The sequence below is a fragment of the Nansenia antarctica genome (genome assembly GCF_963989245.1).
Source record: "Nansenia antarctica genome assembly, chromosome: 5".
Lineage (NCBI taxonomy): Eukaryota > Metazoa > Chordata > Actinopteri > Argentiniformes > Microstomatidae > Nansenia > Nansenia antarctica.
Window position 1 is genome coordinate 38,780,863 of NC_137690.1, and position 27,500 is coordinate 38,808,362.

The 27,500-nt window shown below is 48.3% G+C and overlaps 1 protein-coding gene across 1 annotated transcript in view; it reads left to right on the forward strand.

Annotated features, from left to right (window-relative positions):
- Window positions 1-27,500, forward strand: part of herc1 (HECT and RLD domain containing E3 ubiquitin protein ligase family member 1) — a 215,688-nt gene that overhangs the window by 33,603 nt on the left and 154,585 nt on the right. The window contains exons 12-25 of the mRNA XM_080532022.1: window positions 635-806; window positions 2,095-2,229; window positions 3,589-3,754; window positions 4,982-5,107; window positions 6,450-6,692; window positions 7,458-7,610; window positions 8,375-8,507; window positions 10,073-10,264; window positions 10,400-10,621; window positions 11,756-11,929; window positions 12,516-12,630; window positions 14,685-14,805; window positions 15,369-15,540; window positions 25,876-26,239. Coding sequence (XP_080388148.1) covers window positions 635-806; window positions 2,095-2,229; window positions 3,589-3,754; window positions 4,982-5,107; window positions 6,450-6,692; window positions 7,458-7,610; window positions 8,375-8,507; window positions 10,073-10,264; window positions 10,400-10,621; window positions 11,756-11,929; window positions 12,516-12,630; window positions 14,685-14,805; window positions 15,369-15,540; window positions 25,876-26,239 — 2,488 coding nt within the window. The remainder of the gene's footprint in view (window positions 1-634; window positions 807-2,094; window positions 2,230-3,588; window positions 3,755-4,981; window positions 5,108-6,449; window positions 6,693-7,457; window positions 7,611-8,374; window positions 8,508-10,072; window positions 10,265-10,399; window positions 10,622-11,755; window positions 11,930-12,515; window positions 12,631-14,684; window positions 14,806-15,368; window positions 15,541-25,875; window positions 26,240-27,500) is intronic.

Sequence of the window (27,500 nt, forward strand, 5' to 3'; positions counted from 1 at the left end):
CTTCCCTCCTCCTTCTCTCCTCCTTCCCTCCTCCTTCCCTCCTCCTTCTCTCCTCCTTCTCTCCTCCTTCCCTCCTCCTTCTCTCCTCCTTGCCTCCTCCTTCTCTCCTCCTTCTCTCCTCCTTCCCTCCTCCTTGCCTCCTCCTTCTCTCCTCCTTCTCTCCTCCTTCTCTCCTCCTTGCCTCCTCCTTCTCTCCTCCTTGCCTCCTCCTTGCCTCCTCCTTCCCTCCTCCTTCTCTCCTCCTTCCCTCCTCCTTGCCTCCTCCTTCTCTCCTCCTTGCCTCCTCCTTCTCTCCTCCTTGCCTCCTCCTTGCCTCCTCCTTCTTCTCTCCTTCTTCTCTCCTCCTTCTCTCCTCCTTCTCTCCTCCTTGCCTCCTCCTTCTCTCCTCCTTCTCTCCTCCTTCTCTCCTCCTTGCCTCCGCCTTCCCTCCTTCCCTCCTCCTTCCCTCCTCCTTCCCTTCTCCTTCCCTCCTCCTTGCCTCCTCCTTGCCTCCTCCTTCTCTCCTCCTTCTCTCCTCCTTCTCTCCTTCTTCTCTCCTCCTTCCCTCCTCCTTCCCTCCTCCTTCTCTCCTCCTTGCCTCCTCCTTGCCTCCTCCTTCTCTCCTCCTTCCCTCCTCCTTCCCTCCTCCCCCCAGACAACGAGGTGTACGCGTGGGGCAACAACTCCATGGGCCAGTGCGGCCAGGGTAACTCCACGGGCCCCATCACCAAGCCCAAGAAGGTGGTGGGTCTGGACGGTGTGGCCATCCAGCAGATCTCAGCCGGCACCTCCCACAGCCTGGCCTGGACCGCCCTGCCCCGGGACCGGTCAGTACTCTGGGCACAGAGCCCTTCAGAATGTCTTAACACTAGAACAGCCGTGCCTTTTTACCTACTAAAAGAGCCGCCTCTTTACAATGCTCAAGCTGCTATTTTACACACAACGACCACTAGTTGGCCGCTTGTAAATAAAGCCTGATACACACATAAAGATAATCTGGCTGATATTGGGCCGATTTTCCCCCTTTCCCCCTTTCGATCAAGGCTGTTCAATCCAATATTTTTTATCTTCATGTGTGGGTTCTGTCTCAGATAAAAAATCTGTTAAGATTTTGAAAATCCTTGTGTACCGGGCTTTAGCCTGCTTCCTACACAGAAAAACTGCAAAATAGCTTTATACTAGCTTATCCTGATGAGATTTTGTAAATGTAAGCATACTGGGTGGTAGAACGCAAGTCATGAAAGGAGGGTCCTGCAAAGAAACAAAAAAGAATCGGGATCATTCTGACTGGGCCCTGGACTTTTACACCCCCCACCCCCCTCCCCCTCCTTCCCCAACCCTCCCATAAGCAGCCCCATCGCCCCCAGAGGGCTTTAACGTGACAGGTCAAAGGTTGAGGTGCTAGGGGGCTTACCGTTAGCGCGGTGTGTAAAGAAAACGTGGGGGTTTTCAGTCCAGAACAAAGTGGCTGTGAGTGGGTCAACGTACTGTGTGTCCGACTCAGCCAGGGGGAGGGATTTGAGATGTTTGGGTGATTGTGGGAGATACGTCCAGGCCAGGAGAGGCTGGTGGGGGTAGTGGTCGGGGGGACAGGGGGGGTCATCGTAACGCGTGAGAACGGAATGAGGAGCAGGTTTCAAAGACACGTGATGTGTGTGTGTGTGTACATATTGTTGTAGGAGAGCAATAATAATTTCGAGGAATTCACCAATATTGTTAATATTGTGACTTGGTGGGGGGTTAGCGTAGCCACTCTGCCTACCCGTGACAATATTGACTCACGTGGAGAGATGGCGTCTCCTCATTCTGTTCCATACGTTTACAATGAGGCCTGGCCTCCGATGTCTACCTCCACCAACCTCCCCCTGGCCTCCGATGTCTACCTCCCCCAGCCTCCCCCTGGACCAGCTCTCCATGTTCTCTTTCCTAGACTGACTGACTGTCTGTGTGTGTGTGTGTGTGTGTGTCTCCGTGTGTGTGTGTGTGTCCGTGTGTTTGTGTGTGTGTCCGTGTGTGTGTGTCCGTGTGTGTGTCCGTGTGTGTGTCCGTGTGTGTGTCCGTGTGTGTGTCCGTGTCCGTGTCCGTGTCCGTGTGTGTGTGTGTGTGTGTCCTCAGACAAGTGGTGGCGTGGCACCGCCCCTACTGTGTGGACCTGGAGGAGAGCACCTTCTCCCACCTGCGTTCCTTCCTGGAGCGCTACTGCGACGGAATCAACAGCGACGTGCCCCCCCTGCCATTCCCCTCCTCCAGGTGGGTGCTCCGGTGGCCGGGGGGGGTGGCAGGGTTCCCATGGGTCCTTGAAATCGCAAAAAAGCTTTTAAAAGCTTTTGAAAATAGACATGGGTGACTTGGTTGTGGGAACCCTGGGGTGGTGGTGGTTAGGGCTGGGAGATAATCGGGATAATTCCAGAAACTTTCTTATCATTTCCATATGGGTTTCAAAACATATAGTGGCCTTCGTTAAGGCCAGTAGAAAGCTTTCGTTAAGGCCAGTAGAAAGCCTTCGTTAAGGCCAGTAGAAAGCCTTCGTTAAGGCCAGTAGAAAGCCTTCGTTCAGGCCAGTAGAAAGCCTTCATTAAGGCCAATAGAAAGCCTTCATTAAGGCCAGTAGAAAGCCTTCGTTAAGGCCAATAGAAAGCCTTCATTAAGGCCAATAGAAAGCCTTCATTAAGGCCAATAGAAAGCCTTCGTTAAGGCCAGTAGAAAGCCTTCGTTAAGGCCAATAGAAAGCCTTCATTAAGGCCAATAGAAAGCCTTCATTAAGGCCAATAGAAAGCCTTCATTAAGGCCAATAGAAAGCCTTCGTTAAGGCCAGTAGAAAGCCTTCGTTAAGGCCAGTAGAAAGCCTTCGTTAAGGCCAATAGAAAGCCTTCGTTAAGGCCAGTAGAAAGCCTTCGTTAAGGCCAGTAGAAAGCCTTCGTTAAGGCCAATAGAAAGCCTTCGTTAACGCCAGTAGAAAGCCTTCGTTAAGGCCAATAGAAAGCCTTCGTTAAGGCCAATAGAAAGCCTTCGTTAAGGCCAGTAGAAAGCCTTCGTTAAGGCCAGTAGAAAGCCTTCGTTAAGGCCAATAGAAAGCCTTCGTTAAGGCCAGTAGAAAGCCTTCGTTAAGGCCAATAGAAAGCCTTCGTTAAGGCCAATAGAAAGCCTTCGTTAAGGCCAATAGAAAGCCTTCGTTAAGGCCAATAGAAAACCTTCGTTAAGTCCAATAGAAAGGCCGTGGGGAGAAAACGGACGGCCCATAACCATTGGCTTTACTTTACCCCCTCTTCCCCCTCCCCCTCCCCCATGCTTGCACACCACGCGTTTCTGATTCAGAGCTACGCCTTGCGACCGAGTGATTGGCTGAAATCAACTCATAACAGATACTTCACTCAGTCATTTCACTCCCCTAAGGCCAGGTGTGAGGCGTTGTTATTTCAGGCTTGTAGGCACTGAGTTCAACAGCCTCCACAATGTTCTACACAACGTACATGGACACTAAACTTCCTAAACGCTAAAAATACATCAATGACTTGGTTCCTGCAGACCAATTCACTCTTCCTCACCTCGTCATTCCAACCTCCTCCTCCTCTTCCTCATCGTCGTCACATGTTTGTTCCAATCACGCAGGGAGCACCACAACTTCCTGAAGCTCTGCCTCCGGCTGCTGTCCAATCACCTGGCCCTGGCCCTGGCCGGGGGCGTGGCCACCAGCATCCTGGGGCGCCAGGCCCGCCCCTTGAGGAACCTGCTCTTCAGACTGATGGACGCCTCCGTGCCGGACGAGATCCAGGAGGTCAGCTGCTGCACCGCCGGGCCTTCTGGTTCTGTCTGGTTCACCATGGCGTCACCCTGCCTCAGACGGGGCCCGTGGGTTCTACACTCTAGAAGGCCTGAGGTCTAGAAGGCCTGAGGTCTAGAAGGCCTGAGGTCTAGAAGGTCTAGAAGGCCTGAGGTCTAGAAGGTCTATGAGGTCTAGAAGGCCTGAGGTCTAGAAGGTCTGAGGTCTAGAAGGTCTGAGGTCTAGAAGGTCTAGAAGGTCTGAGGTCTAGAAGGTCTGAGGTCTAGAAGGTCTATGAGGTCTAGAAGGCCTGAGGTCTAGAAGGTCTGAGGTCTAGAAGGTCTGAGGTCTAGAAGGTCTGAGGTCTAGAAGGTCTGAGGTCTAGAAGGTCTAGAAGGTCTAGAAGGCCTGATGTCTAGAAGGTCTAGAAGGTCTGAGGTCTAGACGGTTCTGAGGTCTAGAAGATCTGAGGTCTAGAAGATCTGAGGTCTAGAAGGTCTGAGGTCTAGAAGGCCTGAGGTCTAGAAGGTCTAGAAGGCCTGAGGTCTAGAAGGTCTAGAAGATTCTGAGGTCTAGAAGGTCTGAGGTCTAGAAGGTCTTAGGTCTAGAAGGTCTGAGGTCTAGAAGGTCTAGAAGGTCTGAGGTCTAGAAGGTTCTGAGGTCTAGAAGGTCTAGAAGGTCTGAGGTCTAGAAGGTCTGAGGTCTAGAAGGTTCTGAGGTCTAGAAGGTCTAGAAGGTTCTGAGGTCTAGAAGGTCTGAGGTCTAGAAGGTCTACAAGGTCTGAGGTCTAGAAGGTCTGAGGTCTAGAAGGTTCTGAGGTCTAGAAGGTTCTGAGGTCTAGAAGGTCTGAGGTCTAGAAGGCCTGAGGTCTAGAAGGTCTAGAATGTCTGAGGTCTAGAAGGTCTGAGGTCTAGAAGGTCTAGAAGGGATATGGACTGATAAGATTTCCTGCATTTGTTAAAAGTGTGCAATGAGGTTGATTAATAGAAGTAGAGGGTGATGAATAGAATTAGAGAGTGATAAATAGAAGTAGAGGGTGATGAAGTAGAGGGTGATGAAGTTGGCTACAGGCCAACAGATAAGCACTACCAACAGAATCTCTCTCTTTCTCCCTCTCCCTCCCTTTCTCTTTGTTTGCCTCTCTCTCCCTTTCTCTTTGTCTCTCTCTCTCTCTCTCTCTCTCTCTCTCTCTCTCTCTCTATTTGTGTGTGTGTCTGTGTGTGTGTGTCCGTGTGTGTCCAGGCGGTGATCGAGACCCTGTCTGTGGGGGCCACCATGCTCCTGCCCCCCCTGAGAGAGAGGATGGAGCTGCTCCACTCCCTCCTGCCCCAGGGTCCCGACCGCTGGGAGAGTCTCTCTAAAGGACAGGTACGCTCCTACACCTGGTCACCTAGCACCCAGGGTAGTCTCTCTAAAGGACGGGTACGCTCCTACACCTGGTCACCTAGCACCCAGGGTAGCCTCTCTAAAGGACAGGTACGCTCCTACACCTGGTCACCTAGCACCCAGGGTAGCCTCTCTAAAGGACAGGTACGCTCCTACACCTGGTCACCTAGCACCCAGGGTAGCCTCTCTAAAGGACAGGTACGCTCCTACACCTGGTCACCCACCTAGCACCCAGGGTAGCCTCTCTAAAGGACAGGTACGCTCCTACACCTGTTCACCTAGCACCCAGGGTAGCCTCTCTAAAGGACAGGTACGCTCCTACACCTGGTCACCCACCTAGCACCTGCTTATGTGTTGCACTAAGACCGTGACCTGACTCATTTAGCACCCAGGGTGAATAAAGTCGCTAAAACTTCCTAGAGTACCAAGAATGACTTTATTTACCAGAAATGCATCAGTGACGACGCTTCATTTGTAGCCAATCAGAGTGTTGTTTCTAGGTAAACATCACCGTAAAAACACTCGGCACTCTAAGGTGGTTGAGTGTTTCGGAATTCTTTAGCGGTGAGTGAGTTAACGGCCGAGAGAGAACATCGCGACGATAAATCACGACCTCGAGGGCGTCGTTGTTTTTTTGTATAGAACGTTTGTTACATGACAAAATCTAACAAAGAAACGACAAGAAACCGATGCTTGAGGTGTTCATTTCCACGATCGATGGCGGTGGCTTCTGGCCCTGCGATGACAAACTTACCGTAGTTTCTCCAGAACGTCAAACGTCAAGGGAACACGACGCACAAATCGGCCGCGGTGTAGAAATACCACTACAGGTGATGTTTAACCGTGACGCGGGCGTGATTAAATCACGCCATCGGACGCCTGTTTTCATGGACCCGTTGTGTATCTATTACTAATAGATGCTCACGCTGTTTCCTCTCTCGTGTCCAAAGCTGTTGTTGCCGTAGTAACCTCTACGTCTGGTCAAGGCTGCAGAGTGGACAGATAGCTGTGTGTGCGCCTGTGTGTTCTCACGTGTGTGTGTGTTCTTGTGTGTGTGTGTGTGTGTGTGTGTGTGTGTATTCTTGCGTATGTGTCTGTGTGTCTGTGTGTGTGTGTGTGTGTGTGTTCTTGTGTGTGTGTGTCTTCTTGTGTGTGTGTGTATCTTCTGATGTGTGTGTGTGTGTTCTCGTGTGTGTGCGTGTGTCTTCTCGTGTGTGTGTGTGTGTGTTCTCGTGTGTGTGTGTGTCTTCTCGTGTGCGTGTGTGTGTGTGTGTCTTCTGATGTGTGTGTGTTCTCACGTGTGTGTGTGTGTGTGTCTCCCCAGAGGATGCAGCTGGACATCATCCTGACCAGCCTCCAGGACCACACCCACGTGGCCTCCCTGCTGGGCTACAGCTGCCCCCCGGACGGCCCAGAGGCCCCGCCCCCCCCCCCCTCCTCCTCCTGCCTGGGCTTCGGCCTAACCCCCGACCCCTCCTCCTACGGCTCCCCGGGGGGCCACCCCCCCGACACGCACCTGGCCGAGATCCTGATGAAGACACTGCTGAGGAACCTGGGCTTCTACACGGTGAGGAGAGACCTCTGACCTTCTAGCTAGCTCCTCCTCCCCTCCCCTCCCCTCCCCATCTCCTCCTCCCCTCCCTCTCCTCCTCCCCTCCTACTCCCTCTCCTCCTCCCCATCTCCTCCTCCCCTCCCTCTCCTCCTCCCCTCCCCTCCCCTCCGTCTCCTCCTCCCTCTCCTCCCTCTCCTCCTCCTCCCCATCTCCTCCTCCCCTCCCTCTCCTCCTCCCCTCCTACTCCCTCTCCTCCTCCCCATCTCCTCCTCCCCTCCCTCTCCTCCTCCCCTCCCCTCCCCTCCGTCTCCTCCTCCCTCTCCTCCCTCTCCTCCTCCTCCTCCCTCTCCTCCTCCTCTCTCCTCCTCTCCTCCTCCCCTCCCCTCCCTCTCCTCCTCTCCTCTCTCCTTCTGTGCAGGGGAGATGGCCGCAGCATGAGTCATCCCCACACAATCCCCGCCTGTTGTCTTAGCTAGCTAGTTTTCCGGTTGTTGTTGTTGTTGCTGTAGTTGTTGTTGTTGTTGTTATTGTTGTTGTTGTTGTTGTAGTTATTGCTGTTGTTGTTGCAGTTGTTGTTGCAGTTGTTGTTGTTGTTGCTGTTGCTCTTGATTGCCTGTTGTTGCTGTTGTTGTTGTTGTTTTTGTGTGTATGTGCGTGTGGTGTAAGTGTCTGTGTGTGTGTGTCTCTGTGTTTGTGTGCGCCTCTCTGTATCTGTGTGTGTCTGTCTGTGTGTATAACATATGCTGTGTGTGTGTGTGTGTGTGTGTGTGTGTGTTCAGGACCAGGCGTTTGGGGAGCTGGAGAAGAACAGTGACAAGCTGCTCCAGGGCTCGTCCTCCTCTGACAGCAGCCAGCCGGCACACCTGCACCAGCTGCTTTGCTCCCTGCAGAAACAGCTGCTGGCCTACTGCCACATCAACTCTGTCACCCAGGTGTGTCTGTGTGTGTGTGTGTGTGTGTGTGTGTGTGTGTGTGTGTGTGTGTGTGAGTGTGTGAGATAATAATTACTGGCCTACTGCCACATCAACTCTGTCACCGAGGTAAGACCTGGGGGGGGGTCTGTGTGTGTGTGTGTGTGTGTGTGTGTGTGTGTGTGTGTGTGTGTGTGTGTGTGTGTGTGTGTGTGGGTGTGTGTGTGTGTGTGTGTGTGTGTGTGTGTGAGTGTGTGAGATAATAATTACTGGCCTACTGCCACATCAACTCTGTCACCGAGGTAAGACCACCTGGGGGGGGGGTCTGTGTGTGTGTGTGTGTGTGTGTGTGTGTGTGGGGGGGGGGGGGTGGTAACAACTGCTGGCATAGTGCCACATCAACTCTGTCACCAAGGTCCCACAAAGTGCGTGTGCGTGTGCGTGTGCGCGTGCGTGCGTGCGTGGTAACGACTCCTGGCATAGTGCCACATCATAGGGGGCGGTGGTAGCCTAGAGGTTATAGAGAGGCCGGCTAGCTAATGAAAGGTGGAGCTGCATGTGCCCTTGAGCAAGGCACTTAACCCCTAACTGCTCCAGGGGCGACTATGGCTGACCCTGTGCCTAGATCAAAACATACCACACTCCAACAGTTGACTGACAAGTTGATTGCATGGCAAATAAAACATTATAAAAAAAAGTGTGTGTGTCAGACCTCCACCAGTGTGGTATAAAGGTATTTGTGTGTGTGTGTGTGTGTGTGTGTGTGTGTGTGTGTGTGTGTGTAGACCTCCAGCAGCGTGGCTCTCCTCCACAAGCACCTGCAGCTCCTGCTGCCCCACGCCACGCACATCTTCTCCCGCTCCGCTGCCCTGCTCAGGGAGAGCTCCTGGAACGGCGCCGTCACACACAAACTACGAGGTGAGCAGCAACTCAACTCCTCCCTCTACCTCTCCACACCCCCCCCCCCCCTCGGGTCTCATCCCTCTATCTCTCTCTCTCTCACTCTCTCTCTCTGTCTGCTGGTCTGCCTCTTTCTGTGTATCCCTCCCTCCCTCTCTCTGTCCCCCTCTTTCTGTGTCTGTCCCTTACACCTTCTTTATCTCTCTCTCTCTCGCTCTCTGTCTACTCATCTGCCTCTTTCTGTGTATCCCTCCCTCCCTCTCTCTCTGTCCTCCTCTTTCTGTGTCTGTTCTTTACTTCTTCTTTCTCTCTCTCACACACTCTCTCTCTGTCTCTCTCTCTGTTCTAGATGATATAAAACTCTCTCCCTGTCCCTCTGTGTTCTAGATGATATAAAACTCTCTCTCTCTCTGTGTTCTAGATGATATACAACTCTCTCTCTCTCTGTGTTCTAGATGATATAAAACTCTCTCTCTCTGTGTTCTAGATCAGTGTTTCTCAACCCTCTCCTCGGGGCGCCCCAGCCGCTCCACATATTTGATCTGATCCACCACCAGCTCACCTGATTCAACTAATCAAGTACAAACCATAATTGCTTTGTACTTGATTAGTGGAATCAGGTGAGCTGGTGGTGGAACAGATCAAATATGTGGTGCGGCTGGGGCGCCCCGAGGAGAGGGTTGAGAAACACTGTTCTAGATGATATAAAACTATCTCTCTCTCTGTGTTCTAGATTATATAAAACTCTCTCTCTCTCTGTGTTCTAGATTATATAAAACTCTCTGTTCTAGATTATATAAAACCCTCTCCCTGTCCCTCTCTCTATTCTAGATGATATAAAACTCTCTCTCTCTGTGTTCTAGATGATATACAACTCTCTCTATCTCTGTGTTCTAGATGATATAAAACTCTCTCTCTGTCCCTCTCTGTGTTCTAGATGATATAAAACTCTCTCTGTCCCCCTCTCTCTGTTCAAGATGATATAAAACTCTCTCTCTCTCTGTGTGTTCTAGATGATATAAAACTCTCTCTCTCTCTGTGTTCTAGAGATAATATAATCTCTCTCCCTCCCTCTCTCTCTCTCTCTCTCTCTCTCTCTGTTCTAGATGATATAAAACTCTCTCTCTGTCCCTCTCTGTGTTCTAGATTATATAAACTCTCTCCCTCCCTCTCTCTCTCTCTCTCTCTCTCTCTCTCTCTGTTCTAGATTATATAAAACTCTCTCTGTCCCTCTCTCTGTTCTAGATGATATAAAACTCTGTCCCTCTCTGTGTTCTAGATGATATAAAACTCTCTCTCTCTCTGTGTTCTAGATGATATAAAACTCTCTCTCTCTCTGTGTTCTAGAGATGATATAAACTCTCTCCCTCCCTCTCTCTCTCTCTCTCTCTCTCTCTCTCTCTCTCTCTCTCTGTTCTAGATGATATAAAACTCTCTGTCCCTCTCTGTGTTCTAGATGATATAAACTCTCTCCCTCCCTCTCTCTCTCTCTCTCTGTTCTAGATGATATAAAACTCTCTCTGTCCCTCTCTCTGTTCTAGATAATATAAAACTCTCTCCCTGTCCCTCTCTCTCTGTTCCAGATGTGATCTACGTGTCAGCAGCAGGCAGCATGCTGTGTCAGATCGTCAACTCTCTGCTGCTGCTGCCCGTGTCTGTGGCCCGACCCCTCCTGGGGTACCTGCTGGACCTGCTGCCCCCCCTGGACCGCCTCAACAGGCTGCTCCCCGCCGCCTCCCCTCTGGAGGACCAGGAGCTGCAGTGGCCTCTGCACGGTCAGGACCCCCCCCCCCACACTCTAACCCTCCAGGAATCCATCCACTCCTCTTTTTTCTTTCTTGATACTCATCCGCTATATAATATGTCATGTTTATTTTGTCAATCTTCTTGTCTTCTCCCCCCCCCCCCAGGCACTCCAGACTTCGTGGACCCCGCGGGGCTGCCCCTGGCCCAGCCGGCCCAGTCCTGGGTGTGGCTGGTGGACCTGGAGCGCACGGCCGCCCTGCTGGTGGGCCGCTGCCTGGGGGGCATGCTGCAGGGGGCCCCCACCTCTCTGGAGGAGCAGGACACAGGCTACTGGCTCAGAACACCGCTGTTCAGCAACGGCCTGGAGATGGACATCCCTCAGCTAGGTAGGAGGGGAGGGAGGGTGGGGGGGGCGGTGGTGTGAGGGTGTGTATGTATGTGTGTGTGTGTGTGTGGGTGTGAGGGTGTGGGTGTGAGGGTGCGTGTGAGGGTGCGTGTGAGGGTGCGTGTGTGTGTGTGTGTGTGTCTGGGGGTGTGTATGTGTGTATGTGTGTATGTGTGAGGGTGTGAGGGTGTGAGGATGTGAGTGTGTGTGTGTGTGTGTGTGTGTGTCTGTCTGTCTGTGTCTGTGTCTGTGTCTGTGTGTCTGTGTGTCTGTGTCTGTGTCTGTGTGAGTGTGAGTGTGAGTGTGAGTGTGAGTGTGAGTGTGAGTGTGAGTGTGAGTGTGAGTGTGAGTGTGAGTGTGAGTGTGAGTGTGAGTGTGAGTGTGAGTGTGTGAGAGAGAGAGAGAGAGAGAGAGAGAGAGAGAGAGAGAGAGAGAGAGAGAGAGAGAGAGAGAGAGTGTCTTCCCATATTGTACACCTCCACCAGCCACTTCAGCTGATGTTGATTATTCAGTGACGCCCAACCCAGCTCACTGTACTGCAGACCCAGCGTAGAGAAACAGACACTCTGGGTTGGCAGACCCCTGCAGTGTGTATGTCTGGGGGGTACGGCCTGCCAGTGATGTGTTGGTGGAAATCAGTGAGTGGAGAGACTAGGTCTGTGTTAAGAGACTAGACCTGTTAATGACAGTAATACCATGTCAGTCCAAAACCTATTGTTGACTGTCTGATCAATAGAACTTTTCAGCGATTGAAAACCCTCTCTGTGTTGAGAGACTAGTTAGAGGTCTGTGTTGAGAGACTAGTTAGAGGTCTGTGTTGAGAGACTAGTTAGAGGTCTGTGTTCAGAGACTAGTTAGAGGTCTGTGTTGAGAGACTAGTTAGAGGTCTGTTTTGAGAGACTAGTTAGAGGTCTGTGTTGAGAGACTAGTTAGAGGTCTGTGTTCAGAGACTAGTTAGAGGTCTGTGTTCAGAGACTAGTTAGAGGTCTGTTCAGAGCCTTGTTGTCATTTCAGCCAAGAACCATCTGTCAGAATGTGCTGTACCTATGTGTGTGTTCGTTTATATGCTACATTATTTTAATGTGTGTGTGTGTGTGTGTGTGTGTGTGTGTGTGTGTGTGTGTGTGTGTGGCAGACTCCTGCATCAGCTCTCTGCTGGAGGCGGCCCTGTCTGGTAACGAGGAGCAGAGGCCTCTGGACTGCCCCCTGCAGGGAGACATGGCCACGCTGGTGGACCTGGCCCTGGGCGGCACCAAGGAGCCCACCAACAGCCTCTGGGTCAACCTGCAGGACTACGCCGTCAGCAAAGGTGGGTGTGTGGGGGTTCTAGTGCTGAATGAACCACCAGGTCTGAGAGGGTTGGTGTTAGGCCTGGAACTATTCAGAATGTTGCTGTACAAATAATTAATTAATAATTAATTGTCTCCAAAATCATTGCAATTAACAATAGAATTGTTTCACTGTTATGTGACCCATATAATGTACGAACGCAGCAGCCTATGAAGTTAAACCATGCCTCTTAATGATGCATCCTCATCAATAAAAAAGGGAGTTTGTCATCTAGTTATGTGTATCTACCAGCGTGTTGTGATGTGATTAACATGCAGAGCAGCTGTCTAGCTGACGCCGTGTTCTTTGTTGTTAGCCAGCTAGCTAGCTAGCTAGCGTGTCGGAGCAGCAGTCAAGATTGCCATTAGATCATTGAATCGCCATTAGACAATTATTTCAGAGTTGTTCCAGGCCTAGTTGGTGTTAGCCTCTTCAGGAAGGGGTATTTGTGTGGGGTGTGTAGGGGTATTAATGTGTGTGTGTGGGTGTCTCTCTCTCCAGACTGGGAGCCTTTTCAGGAGGAGGTGTCGGGGTATTAATGTGTGTGTGGGTGTCTCTCTCTCCAGACTGGGACAACGCGTCCCTCAGTAATGAATCTTTGTTGGACACGGTATCCAGGTTCGTCCTGGCTGCTCTGCTCAAACACACAGGACTCCTGGGCCAGGCCTGCGGAGAGGGCAGGTAGGTCTGAGGGGGTCTGGGTCTGGGTTTAACCTGAGTCTGGGTCTGGGTCTGGGTTTAACCTGAGTCTGGGTCTGGGTTTAACCTGAGTCTGGGTCTGGGTCTGGGTTTAACCTGAGTCTGGGTCTGGGTCTGGGTTTAACCTGAGTCAGGTTTTGATAATGCTATCCAGGAGAGAAGCCTGCACTAGTTTTATTATTATTATTAGTGTTATTATTATTAGTGTTATTATTATTAGTGTTATTATTAGTGTTATTATTATTATTGTTGTTATTATTAGTGTTGTTATTATTATTGTTGTTGTTGTTATTATTACTGTTATAATAATAATAATAATAATAATATCAGATTATTTGGTTGGTATGGTTTTAGCCGTCAGCTTGTGTTGTATCCCAGTCCTGTGCTGGCAGCATCATGGAAGAAGGAAGGCTGTGTGGTGTATGCTCCATGTTGTGTATCCAGTTGGCCTCAAATGTGAACCCCAATATGATTATGATACTGTGAGATGTTGGTTGATATAGTTGGTGATTATTATGTTTCATCAGAGAAGCCAGTCAGGTGTCATGGCCGACCAGAGTGTGTGTGTGTGTGTGTGTGTGTGTGTGTGTGTGTGTGTGTGTGTGTGTGTGTGTGTGTGTGTGTGTGTGTGTGTGTGTGTGTGTGTGTGTGTGTGTGTGTGTGTGTGTGTGTGTGTGTGTGTGTGTGTGTGTGTGTGTGTGTGTGTGTGTGTGTGTGTGTGTGTGTGTGTGTGTGTGTGTGTGTGTGTGTGTGTGTGTGTGTGTGTGTGTGTGTGTGTGTGTGTGTGTGTGTGTGTGTGTGTGTGTGTGTGTGTGTGTGTGTGTGTGTGTGTGTGTGTGTGTGTGTGTGTGTGTGTGTGTGTGTGTGTGTGTGTGTGTGTGTGTGTGTGTGTGTGTGTGTGTGTGTGTGTGTGTGTGTGTGTGTGTGTGTGTGTGTGTGTGTGTGTGTGTGTGTGTGTGTGTGTGTGTGTGTGTGTGTGTGTGTGTGTGTGTGTGTGTGTGTGTGTGTGTGTGTGTGTGTGTGTGTGTGTGTGTGTGTGTGTGTGTGTGTGTGTGTGTGTGTGTGTGTGTGTGTGTGTGTGTGTGTGTGTGTGTGTGTGTGTGTGTGTGTGTGTGTGTGTGTGTGTGTGTGTGTGTGTGTGTGTGTGTGTGTGTGTGTGTGTGTGTGTGTGTGTGTGTGTGTGTGTGTGTGTGTGTGTGTGTGTGTGTGTGTGTGTGTGTGTGTGTGTGTGTGTGTGTGTGTGTGTGTGTGTGTGTGTGTGTGTGTGTGTGTGTGTGTGTGTGTGTGTGTGTGTGTGTGTGTGTGTGTGTGTGTGTGTGTGTGTGTGTGTGTGTGTGTGTGTGTGTGTGTGTGTGTGTGTGTGTGTGTGTGTGTGTGTGTGTGTGTGTGTGTGTGTGTGTGTGTGTGTGTGTGTGTGTGTGTGTGTGTGTGTGTGTGTGTGTGTGTGTGTGTGTGTGTGTGTGTGTGTGTGTGTGTGTGTGTGTGTGTGTGTGTGTGTGTGTGTGTGTGTGTGTGTGTGTGTGTGTGTGTGTGTGTGTGTGTGTGTGTGTGTGTGTGTGTGTGTGTGTGTGTGTGTGTGTGTGTGTGTGTGTGTGTGTGTGTGTGTGTGTGTGTGTGTGTGTGTGTGTGTGTGTGTGTGTGTGTGTGTGTGTGTGTGTGTGTGTGTGTGTGTGTGTGTGTGTGTGTGTGTGTGTGTGTGTGTGTGTGTGTGTGTGTGTGTGTGTGTGTGTGTGTGTGTGTGTGTGTGTGTGTGTGTGTGTGTGTGTGTGTGTGTGTGTGTGTGTGTGTGTGTGTGTGTGTGTGTGTGTGTGTGTGTGTGTGTGTGTGTGTGTGTGTGTGTGTGTGTGTGTGTGTGTGTGTGTGTGTGTGTGTGTGTGTGTGTGTGTGTGTGTGTGTGTGTGTGTGTGTGTGTGTGTGTGTGTGTGTGTGTGTGTGTGTGTGTGTGTGTGTGTGTGTGTGTGTGTGTGTGTGTGTGTGTGTGTGTGTGTGTGTGTGTGTGTGTGTGTGTGTGTGTGTGTGTGTGTGTGTCCAATCAGGTACCAGCCCTGTAAGACCCTGGCGGAGGTGTACCGGAGCGTGTACAAGGTCCGGAACCGCCTGCTGGCCTGCAAGAACATGGAGCTGACCCAGACCCGCTCCTCCTCCAGGGACAGGAGGGTAAGTCCCCCCACACCCCTACTGATCACCATACCCTACTCCAGGTGTATCACCTCTACTGATCACCTCTACTCCAGGTGTATCACCTCTACTCCAGGTGTATCATGCTGCTTCTGAATACTCATCCTTTCCTCCTCAATTCCTTAACTCTGAGTGCAGAGGGTGAATAAAGTTGCCCAAATGGTCAACATTCTAGAGTCCCAACGCTGGCTTTAATCACTAGAAAGGCATAAATGATGACGCTTTATTTTGTAGCCAATCAGAGTATTGTTGCTAGGTAAATGCCGCATACAACACATGGCGCTCTAGGTGGTTGAGTGTTCCCGGAATTCTTTGGCAACGAGTGAGTTAAAGAAATCACCACCGACGAGTGGAGGATGAATGAGGAATGGTGTATTTCCTACCATTGTGAAAGGGCCCATTGTGTGCTTGTTTGTTGGGGGGGGGGGGGGGGGTGTCTGATCAGATTTGTTGATGGGGGGGTGGGGGATGTCTGATCAGATTTGTTGATGGGGGGGATGTCTGATCAGATTGTTGATGGGGGGGGTGGGGTGCCTGATCAGATTTCAGACAACCAGGACTCTCTGGAGATGGACCCCCAGGAACACTCCTTCACACGCACCATCGATGAGGAGGCGGAGCTGGAGGAGAGGGCCGACCGCGAGAGGGAGGAGGGGCATCAGGAGCAGGACGAGGAAGAGGAGGAGAGGGAGCATGAGGTCATGACCGCTGGGAGTGAGTAACACCCCTCCCCCCAACCCCCATCCCCCACCTCCTGTCCCTTGTAGGGGAACCCTTTTTTGCCGCCATATAGAACTCTTTTGGGTTCCATGTAGAACCCTTTTTGGCACCATACAGTCCCTGACAAAAGTATTGTCGCTTGGGTACAAGTTGACCTTAAGTGCCCCTCAAATATATTTCTAATCAAAAAATGTTTACAAGAAATGGCTACATTCAATCCCAACAGCTTTTGAAATAATGTTTTGGTGCATAACGAAACTGCTGAAAAGCATTCTAACGTTCACAGCTTGGTAAAGCCCACTGAGTCAGTTTTTGCAAAGACAAAAGTCTTGTCGCCTTGTCATATGATGCACCCAATCCTAGATTACAGCCTCACCTATGATCAATAATTGATCAATCAATTAGTGGGTGTGTATAAAAAGAATCCCAGCACACCAGACCTTCACATCAACTGCAACTTGACCTCTGACAACATGCCTAAGATTCACCCTGAGACCAAAGCGTTGATTATCAAGAGGCTGAAGACTGCTGAGGTGGCTGACACCTTCAATGTGTCTCAGTGTCAAGTACAAAGAATAAGAAAAAGATTTGAAGAGACTGGAGATGTTTTTGCCACGCCGCATTGATGCAGTCATTCGTGCAAAAGGAGCCCAGACCAAGTATTGAGTGTATAAATGAACATACTTTTCAGAAGGTCAACATTTCTGTTTCATAAATCCTTTTATTTGATTTGATTGGTCTTATGTAATATTCTAATATTTTGAGATAGTGGATTTTGGATTTTCATGAGCTGTAAGCCGTAATCATCAACATTCAAACAAAAAAGGCTTGAAATATTTCACTTTGTGGAATGAATCTAGAATATATAAACATTTAACTTTTTTAATGAAATTCTGGAACATTTTCCTCGATATATATATATATTTTTAGATGCACCTGTAGAACTCTTTTGGGTTCCATAATATAGAACCGTTTTGGGTGCAACGTAGAAACTTTTCCACAGAGTTCTAAGTCCATGGTGCCAAAACGGGTTCTTCATAGGGTTCCCCTACAGGGGACATGTTCCTCAGTGTTCCTGCACACTAGGGGTGTAACGGATCACCTAACTCACGGATCGGATCGTGTCACGTTTTTTGAGTCACGGATCGGATAACTTTTCGGATCAACACATAAAAAAAAAAAAAAACAGCCTTTTCCTTGAATTCTGTAAAAACACCATTCTGTAAAAACCCGACAACATTCAAGATGTCAAAACTGGTAATATATATATAAACACTACCGTTCAAAAGTTTGGGGTCACCCGGACAATTTCGTGTTTTCAATGAAAACTCCTTTATTTATCAAATTAGTTGCAAAATGAATAGAAACTATAGTCAAGACATTGACAAGGTTAGATATAATGATTTTTATTTGAAATAATCATTTTGTCCTTTCGTCAAAGAATGCTCCCTTTGCAGCAATTACAGCATTGCAGACCTTTGGCATTCTAGCTGTTAATTTGTTGAGGTAATCTGAAGAAATTTCACCCCATGCTTCCTGAAGCACCTCCCACAAGTTGGATTGGCTTGATGGGCACTTCTTGCGTACCATACAGTCAAGCTGCTCCCACAACAGCTCAATGGGGTTGAGATCTGGTGACCACTCCATTACAGACAGAATACTAGCTGCCTGCTTCTTCCCTAAATAGTTCTTGCATAATTTGGAGTTGTGCTTTGGGTCATTGTCCTGTTGTAGGAGGAAATTGGCTCTAATCAAGCGCTGTCCACAGGGTATGGCATGGCGTTGCAAAATTGAGTGATAGCCTTCCTTATTCAAAATCCCTTTTACCTTGTACAAATCTCCCACGTTACCAGCACCAAAGCAGCCCCAGACCATCACATTACCTCCACCATGCTTGACAGATGGCGTCAGGCACTTCCAGCATCTTTTCACATGTTCTGCGTCTCACAAATGTTCTTCTGTGTGATCCAAACACCTCAAACTTTGATTTGTCTGTTCATAACACTTTTTGAGAGTATAATCGAACCCACAAATGTGATGCTCCAGATACTCAACTAGCTCAAAGGAAGGCCAGTTGTATAGCTTCTCTAACCAGCAAAACCGTTTTCAGCTGTGCTAACGTAATTGCACAAGGGTTTTCAACGTTTTTCTAATCATCCATTAGCTTTTTAACTCGATTAGCAAACACAATGTACCATTAGAACACTGGAGTGATGGTTGCTGGAAATGGGCCTCTATACACTGTTGGATCTAATGGGGTTTTCTAAAACATATATTCTCATGTCACTCACACACACACATACACACACACACACACACACACACACATTCTCTCTCTCTTCTCTCTCTCTCTCTCTCTCTCTCTCTCTCTCTCTCTCTCTCTCTCTCTCTCTCTCTCTCTCGTAACAAGAGTATCAGGCTACGTCATTGCTAAGGTCAGGATGATCTTGACTGTTGGGAGTGACACCACAAATAGACAGATTCGGGGGTGTTATCTTTAGGGCTGTCCCTAACGACTATTTTTCTAACGATTAATCTAGCGATTATTTTTTCGATTAGTCGATTACTCTAACGACAATTTTTTATATTTTTTCAGATTTTATCCCTTTTTCACCCAATTTGGTATCCAATTGAACCCAACCTAGCATCCAATTATCCCCTGCCTATTGCGTAGGATCCGCCGCCCGACCCCGTAGCCGGCAGCCCCAGAGGAGATCGCCAGGCAGACTAGCTGACTGGCTCCTCGAGCCCGACACCGTTATTCCGGCACCCAGGGGGCGGTGTTGCGCGACGGATCCTTGTCCGGAAATAGTCCTTATACCGCCCTTGGGAGCGGCCGCTCAATATGCCGCTCCCTGTGTGCCCTGGCCATATCCGGGTCTGGCGAGACCGGGATTCGATCCCAGTCCCCGGTGGGCAGCTTGCACTAGTGGCTAGTGCTTAGACCGCTACGCCACCGCGGGGCTACTACTCTAACGACTAATTTAACGATTAGTCAACACCTTTTTTTTTACTGTTCGATTAATGTATCACTTAATTTTCCCCAAATAAATGTCAAAAACTTCTTATTGTTTCATGCTGGGACCAAACTATAACCATCCTCAACACTACTATAGGCTAATCGATTTGCTCCTTCCATAGGGTCCTGTAGGGGGGGGGGGGCTGTGATTGGGTGGGGGGGGGTGGGCGGGGGGCTGTGATAGGGGGGGGTGGGTGGTGGGGGGGTTGTGATTGGGCGGGTGGGTGGGAGGTATCTGGCGGGAGGGACATTTGTGGGAGGAGGGGTAGGTGGGGAACTACTGGGGTAAAGGGAGATTGGGAAGGGAAGGGGAGGGGGGGGGGTTGAAAGGTTTATGCGCATTTTGTATTTGTACTGATAAACCGTATTTTTGTTATTCTATTTTCTCCTTTGTTTATTTGGATGTTACCACTCCCCTTGTTTTACTCCCTGAAATAATAATAAAAAATTGATCACAAAAAAAAAAAAAACTTCTTATTAACATTTCAGTATTTTATTCAATTATTCTTGTACAAATATATAAATTAGGCTTCTGCACTGCAGGGCAATATTCCACAACAAAAAAATATCCTCTCTTTCTTACAGTCCAACATAAAATATAATATTATAAAATATAAAAGTTAACTTCAAATAAAAGGAAAAGTCAAAGTAATGCAGTAGGCAAGTTCAAGTCATTTTCAGGAGGAATACCAAAATAAATACCAACATAAAATCCTCTAATTAGTGCAATTCGAGTGAAATTCTAACCGGAATACCGTAACTATACCTCTCAGTAACAATAACGATCTCAGTAACAATATAACATTCACCCCTCTCTCTGCTCTCCCCCTCCCATGCTCCTCTCTCTCCCCCCCTCCTGCCTCCTGGTTATTATTATTATTATAGGTCAGTGTTTCTCAAAGTGTGGGGCGGGCACGTCGCGAGAGACAGTTAGGAGGTAAACAAGTTACAGTATCTTAGCTGTTCATAATGATGGCATGTCTAACAGGGACACTGACAGGGAAAAGAAAAACGCCAGAAAATCACAATACTTGAGAGTAGGGATGCACCGAATGATCAGCCAGGTTCAGAGGGATAAGCCTTAACCGCGCCATTGATGTACGACTGTGTCGGAGATCTCCGGTCGATAAAAGCTTGCATGATTATACTACTATCTAGTATACTAGTATACATACTATTGCATGTGCGGAGTCCATACTCCACCCACTTTACAGCACAGTCGGAGTTCGGCCATTCCGTGTTCCGTGTGAATGTTCGCCAATGTGAGACGTTCATTTTTTATGACGCGATCAAACAGTGCAAGCAACCCATGCTGTTCTGTAAATGAGACGAGCATCGAGTGATGACTACCTACTGCCAAGTCACCGTTTCCTCCAGGATTTTTCACATTAGTGGCGGAGCGCTCATTTGTCGATTTTTTTCCGCGTGCACGCGCATAAAACGCGCACTGGCGCTCAAAACAAAGCCGAGCAGGTGATTTTATATAGAAGGTGATGAAATACCAATATATCCTACAGCTGCAGCGGAACATGCGGAACGCGCATTACACACACACTTACACACAGAAAGATCAATACGAAGTAGGCCTACATGAGAGTACACGTACACGCACAAAACCGGCTAACGTTACTCATTAACTGTTTACACAAGTAAAATCACAGTGTGACAGTCAGATGGAGCATTCGGTAACAACAGCAAGGTAATGCTATCAGTTGAGTTAAAGAAAACCAACTCTTACCTTTGAGGACACCAACATGAGCCCTGCTTACCCGTACCTCCGCCGTTCTGTTCGTGGTGATTTTAGAGGCAATGGATTATTTTTGCCCCGCGCATATTGCTATGAATAGTTCGAAGCTAAGTGCTTGCACGTTAGGTGCGAGAATGCTCGGTTAACCCATTAGCGGGAACATTATTTGTTTCACAAAATAGGCTGATTTAATTGACCATGAACATCAGAGACATACATTACGAATGTTCATTTAAAAATACTCTATACTGAGCACTGGTATAAGAACATGAACCAGAGAACAGCAGTAAATGCAATAACCCACAGTCGTCGCTGATGATGTTGCATTTTTGATTAGGATACGTTTACGGGATTAAAGGGACCGGCGACGGGTGAAGAGAGAAATCCAAATGTCCCGCTAAATTCGGACCAATCACAAAACTCGCCTCGCCCCGCGCGCCTGTTGAGAGCGATTCAGTCTCGATTGCAGTGCGAACACAAACGACGAGGTTAATTGCAACATTGTAACATATTGTAACTAACTACGCCCTAAATCGTAACGAAATGTAGGTCTGGAAGTGGCCTAAATCTAGCTTCAATCTGCTTTTTTTCTGTTCTCCGGTCATAATAACTCGCTGCCTTTCTGCGCAGCCTGAATCAAAGTGGACTGTCTGAATCAATTAGTGGCGGAGGAAATTCATTCGTGGCGGCCCGCCACGAATAAATGCATATAGGGGAAACACTGCAAGTAATATAATTACAGCAAACATGTCGGCAGTTTGGTATCTGTTCTCTGACTCTGAAAGACAACAAGAGGCACATTCTGATATTATAGACTTCCGGTTTCGTTTTCGCGTCTTCAAAATAAAAGCGTGAGTTAAGCATTGTTGAAAATCAATGACACGTCGCTCGTAACTGGTCGCAGCCATGTTGTTTATTTGCGACGCACATTACGCAAGTCGACGTATTGACGTAGTCGATTACGTCGACGCATCGTCCCAGTCCTAGTTATCTTAATACCTTGGGGGTTGTAGGCGCCAGAGAGGGTGATTTAACTTACTGCGTAACATCTGTGATAACATGAAAGGTATTTAAATCTGCCTGTATCCCAGAAGAGGTTGTCTAAATGCTTGTACTCTGTTGGGAGAACCAGATTTGAAGGACTAAAGTTGCCTAATAAAATCAATTAGAGTAATCATTACGACCCGTGTTTGGATATCTATTCCTTGTCAATTCGTGTACGCTGCACACCTGATCTATAGAGATGACACAACACATTTAAGATCACAAAATCCTCAATAGATTGATCCATTCCATCTTTACCGACAAGAAGATTCTTCAACACCTATGTAGATATCCCATTAAAAACCAGATGTTTGCAGCTAGAATATGCATTTTCCACATTAACAATGTATAGAGTGTATTTCTGATTAATGTAATGTTATCTTCATTGAAAAAAAACTGTGCTTTTCTTAAAAAAACAAGGACATTTCTAAGTGACCCCAAACTTTTGAATGGTAGTGTATAACATCTACACTCAAACATTAGGCTACATATTATACTGAAATACACATTCAACTTAAATGATGCAGTAGGAGAGAGGGAGGCGCTTGGTTGCAGCAGTGAATCACTGGGCTCTTTAATAAAGCAGACAAATAAACATGTTTTTTGCCACTTTTAACTAAATAATAAAGTGAACCCTTCCTTTAAACATGGTATGAAAATGCCTACATTATCAGAAGTTGTTGAGCTACCTTTTTCGTGCCTCCCGCCAACACACCAGAGTGATGTGGCGTCAAATGTGTGGCCTACACACCGTAACTTTTTGATCGACCACACTTCTACCGTCATTGTTATAATTGACAGAGAAGCCAAAGTGCTCCCCTACATGGGATTTAAATGACGAGGGAGGCATTTCCAGTTCCTCTCTGCCGCCAACGTTACTAGCACTCTACTCTACTCTACTCTACTCGCCATGATGCACTTGGGCCGCGTTCGTAAATTTGCTCTGAGAGCGCCAGAGAGCACACTGGGTCCGACGTCATAAAGGGACCAAAGTAATTTGATTGGACGAGGCGTTCTAATGAATGCTGATCAGATTCCAGAGCGAATTTACGAACGCAGCCTTGTTGTTGTGGATTCCCAGATTCACATGTAGTGAGTAAACAACAGATATTTTTTTCCTGCATTATCAACCTATCATTGCGCTTTAGAGTAAAACAAAGCACGCAACTGTCGCGTCTATCTTTTCATGGCGACTCTACATTGTGATTTACAAGAGATATGAACTACCGTATTTTCCGCCCTATAAGGCGCACTTAAAAGTCCCCAAAAAAAAAAAAAAACGACAGTGCGCCTTATAACCCGGTGCGCCTTATATATGGATCAAAATGTAAAAATTACATGACCAATATTTTTTTTTTAATAATAATACAATGTTTCAGTACGACTGGTAAACTACAAAGCCGCACCGCTTGCAGCATTACGGTAATCAGTAAACGACGGCCGCCATCTTGGAATCTCCGCGAATGCTATGCTTGTGGTGGGTTAACATAATTCACCCCCGGAACTAATAGTTGGGAGTATTGTTCCGTACGGAGGGTTAAGTGGGTGGTACTGAGTTTTAGTTCCTGTTTTAAGTGTGTGATAACAACTGGTTCATGTCTGTCAATAAACGTCTAGCTGTGACATTTAATACGCCGCCTCCGACTCCCGTCTCTCGGCACTACATGCTATTGTTATTCTATCATGTGCTCTGAATGGATGCCGTACTCACCCAACTGTTCAATTCGGACACTCACACCGCTTGCAGCATTACGGTAATCAGTAAACACCGGTGTTGTGCTTACTTACAGTCCCACACCACAAGACCCCAAGTTAAGAAGACTGAACAGAGTTTCCGAGGGAACAAAGTGAGATTCTTGGTGCTTTCAACTTTAAGTTTTAAAGTACCCACTCGATATAATAAACAACAGTTTAACGATCACTAAACACTTATCATTTGTGTATTGGATTCATTATTCTCGTTTGCCGGAGGCTACCGGTAAGGGAGGGTTGATTTGTAAACATACTTTCGTTTTAGCTCGTGTTCAAAAGCAAGAACTGTGTGTTCATCTAGTTATGTGTAGTTATGTGTTTTTAGCATGTCGATGTTCTCCCAGTATGTTGTCATGTTATTAAAATACAGTTTAGACCTTCGTAGCGATGTGTTTTGTTAGCTGTTAGCCGCTAGCAGCGTTTGTTGTGGGTGTTTGAGATGAACCAATTCAGTGTTTGAGATGAACCAACATTCAAATACGCCTGTCGTGTTCAATCTTTCTCTGATTTGAATGTATGACACATCATTTGAAAGCTTACAATCTGTAGTTTAAGCATGTGTAAAAACTGAAAAAGTACGTTGCACATTTCACCAGGAGCTGTCACATATTGGTTGTTGGTTATAATTGTATAGCCTATTGGTTGTTTTCTGGTGTTGTTTTGCTCTGTTTGTAGTCTACTTGATGTATTTTTATCAGCTGTTAAATCACCACAGCGGTTAATCCACTAATAGAGATAATAGCAGATTGAGAATGCTTGTAGCTAACTACTCTATATCTCGTGGTTGCAGCTATTGCGAATTGCTATTCACGCGAGTCAGCTGTGAATCACCGCAGGTCCTTGACGCTTGTTGCAAAAATGGATGACGAACGGCTGATACTTGAGGTGGAAAAATATATATTTTTGACAGTGGAGCAGGTAGAACGTTGATGGTGACAACGCTCAGGAGGAGCTTGGACAACGGGAAGTTGACACAACACCGATGGAGAGGTGACGCAACGCAGTAGGTGGAGCTTGGGCGTAACGCAACCCCAGTCAAACGTTTGACTGCAGTATCTATTCTATGCGCCTTATAAGCCGGTGCGCCTTATAAGCCGGTGCGCCTTGTATATGAAAAAATTTCTAAAATAGGCCATTCATTGAAGGTGCGCCTTATACTCCGGTGCGCCTTATAGGGCGGAAAATACGGTAATATGAAATAATATTATTACTTGGGTACATTTTGCAATTGATCCGCGGTACACATGCCTGCCGAACCGTGGGAGGCGATCCGTTACACCCCTACTGCACACTGGTGTTACACCCCTACTACACACTGGTGTTACACCCCTACTACACACTGGTGTTACACCCCTACTACACACTGGTGTTACACCCCTACTACACACTGGTGTTACACCCCTACTACACACTGGTGTTACACCCCTACTGCACACTGGTGTTACACCCCTACTACACACTGGTGTTACACCCCTACTACACACTGGTGTTACACCCCTACTACACACTGGTGTTACACCCCTACTACACCCCTACTACACACTGGTGTTACACCCCTACTACACACTGGTGTTACACCCCTACTACACACTGGTGTTACACCCCTACTACACACTGGTGTTACACCCCTACTACACACTGGTGTTACACCCCTCCTAAACACTGGTGTTACACCCCTCCTAAACACTGGTGTTACACCCCTACTACACACTGGTGTTACACCCCTACTACACACTGGTGTTACACCCCTACTACACACTGGTGTTACACCCCTACTACACACTGGTGTTACACCCCTACTACACACTGGTGTTACACCCCTACTACACACTGGTGTTACACCCCTACTACACACTGGTGTTACACCCCTACTACACACTGGTGTTACACCCCTACTACACACTGGTGTTACACCCCTACTACACACTGGTGTTACACTTCTACTACACACTGGTGTTACACCCCTACTACACACTGGTGTTACACACTGGTGTTACACCCCTACTGCACACTGGTGTTACACCCCTCCTAAACACTGGGCCTCCTTGGCTTTTTGAATGTGTGGCATGAACCCATGGAATGAAACCGTCTGGCTTCCATAGAACTCCATAGAACTACATAGAACTCCATAGAACCCCATAGAACTCCATAGAACAGATGTTGGTAATTCCGCCCTGGTTGTGGATGCTGGGCCGCTGCACGCCTGCCTGAGGAATAACCTGAGGGAAACACTGCATGACTGTGACTTTGCTGTGCCCCCCACCCCCCTCATGTAGAGAACCCCCCCCCCCCCCCACCCTCATATAGGGACCCCCCCTCCATCCCCTCATGTAGAGAACCCCCCCCCCCACCCTCATATAGGGACCCCCCCTCCATCCCCTCATGTAGGGCCCCCCCCGTCCTCCCCTCATGTAGGGCCCCCCCCGTCCTCCCCTCATGTAGGGACCCCCCCTCCCTGCCCTCATGTAGGGACCCTCCCCCCCTCCCCTCATGTAGGGACCCCCACCCCACCCTCATGTAGGGCCCCCCCCTCCCTCCTCTCATGTACGGACCCCCCTTCCCTCCCCTCATGTAGGGACCCCCCCACCCTCATGTAGGGACCCCCCTCCCTCCCCTCATGTAGGGACCCCCACCCCCCCCACCCTCATGTAGGGACCCACCCTCATGTAGGGACCCCCCCCTCCCTCCCCCCCCCCCAGTGTTGCGCAGCAGCCCGCCTCTAACCTGACGTTCCCCTGCCTTGTCTGCTTTGTGTCGCACGGCGCAGAAATCTTTCAATGTTTCCTCTCAGCGCGGGAGGCGGCCCGGAGCAGGGAGCGGGAGCGGGCCAGCAGCAGCACCACCGCCGGCCTGGGCCTGGCCCCCGGACCCCGGGGAGGAGGAGGAGGAGAGGAGGAGGCCCCCCCCTCCCAGGAGGAGTGCAGGGACAGCAGGGGGCTGCCGGAGGGCCAGGACCTGTACACGGCGGCGTGCAACTCGGTGATCCACCGCTGCGCCCTGCTGGTGCTGGGGGTCAGCCCCGTCCTGGGGGAGCAGGGGGGCGGAGGAGAGCAGGGCCAGGAGGAGGGGGGCGGGGGTGCCCTGTCGGCCAGCGGCGCCGGGGTCCAGGACGGAGGAGGCTTCATGACCAGGTGAGAACCAACCAACCAACCACCCACACACCAACCACCCAACCATTCAACCACCCACCCACACACCAACCAACCAACCAACCAACCAACCATTCAACCAACCAACCACCAACACACCAACCACCCAACCATTCAACCAACCAACCAACCAACCACCCAACACACACCATACCCCAAACCAACCTCTCATCTCTAACTGTTGGTTTGTATTATTATTTATGAAAAAACCTTTCTTGAATTGTATTTTGAAAGTGGTACTTTGGCCCATCTATCTATAAGATGGATATTTGTAAGACTTTTATTTTGAAAATGGGTCTCGCCCAATCTAAGGACCAGTATGGATATAAGGAAGTGATTACTCCTTGCTAGGGTTTGATGAGTCCTGACGCGTGAGTAGGGTTGGGTATTGTTTGGGTTTTATCCGGTACCGGTACCTAACCGATACTTTAAAAACGGTACCGGTACCGAAACGGTACTTAATTTGGTACTTTTGATTTTTAAAAATGACATATATATACAGTATATATAATAATAACACGGTCGACAACATTAAACAGCTTTTCACTTTTTTATTGCTGAGGCACAATATATATTAGTTAAATATACACTCAAATTAAAATAAATGAAAATAAAACTCCTGCTGACTGAGGCACAATATACATATATATATAATATTACAGTTAAATATACACTCAAATAAAAATAAATAAAAATAAAACTCCCACCTCAGCAATTCTTTTGCAAAAAGATCAGCATATTTGCCTTCTCTGGCAAAATACGACACCTCTCTTGATTAATTGCATGACCTGCACATGAGACATGAACCAGGGACCTCCGGAGTCGGGAAGAGTTACTCTGAAACTCTTATGTCTTCGACCACAAGTTCGTTTTGTGGCGCTGTTCCGACTTTTAGTACTTCAGCAAGCGGAGAAGTAGTCTCTGAAGACTAGAAGAAGTCTGACATGAAATTTAACAGGCGATGTCACGTCACGACTCAGTCACGTGTGGTTGACTGTTGCATGACACCGGACACCACAGGGGGAAAAAAAGTAGAAAAGTACCGAAATGAGGTACCGAAATCTCCTTTGCAATTCGGTACGGTAAATACCGAATGTAAAGTAACCGGTACCTACCGGTACCGATTTTCGGTACCCAACCCTACACGTGAGGGTGTGACACAGTTTTTCAACCACATCACGATAAACCACATTCAACTTCAATTACATCACGTTACATCTCATGACAAGTATATATATATATT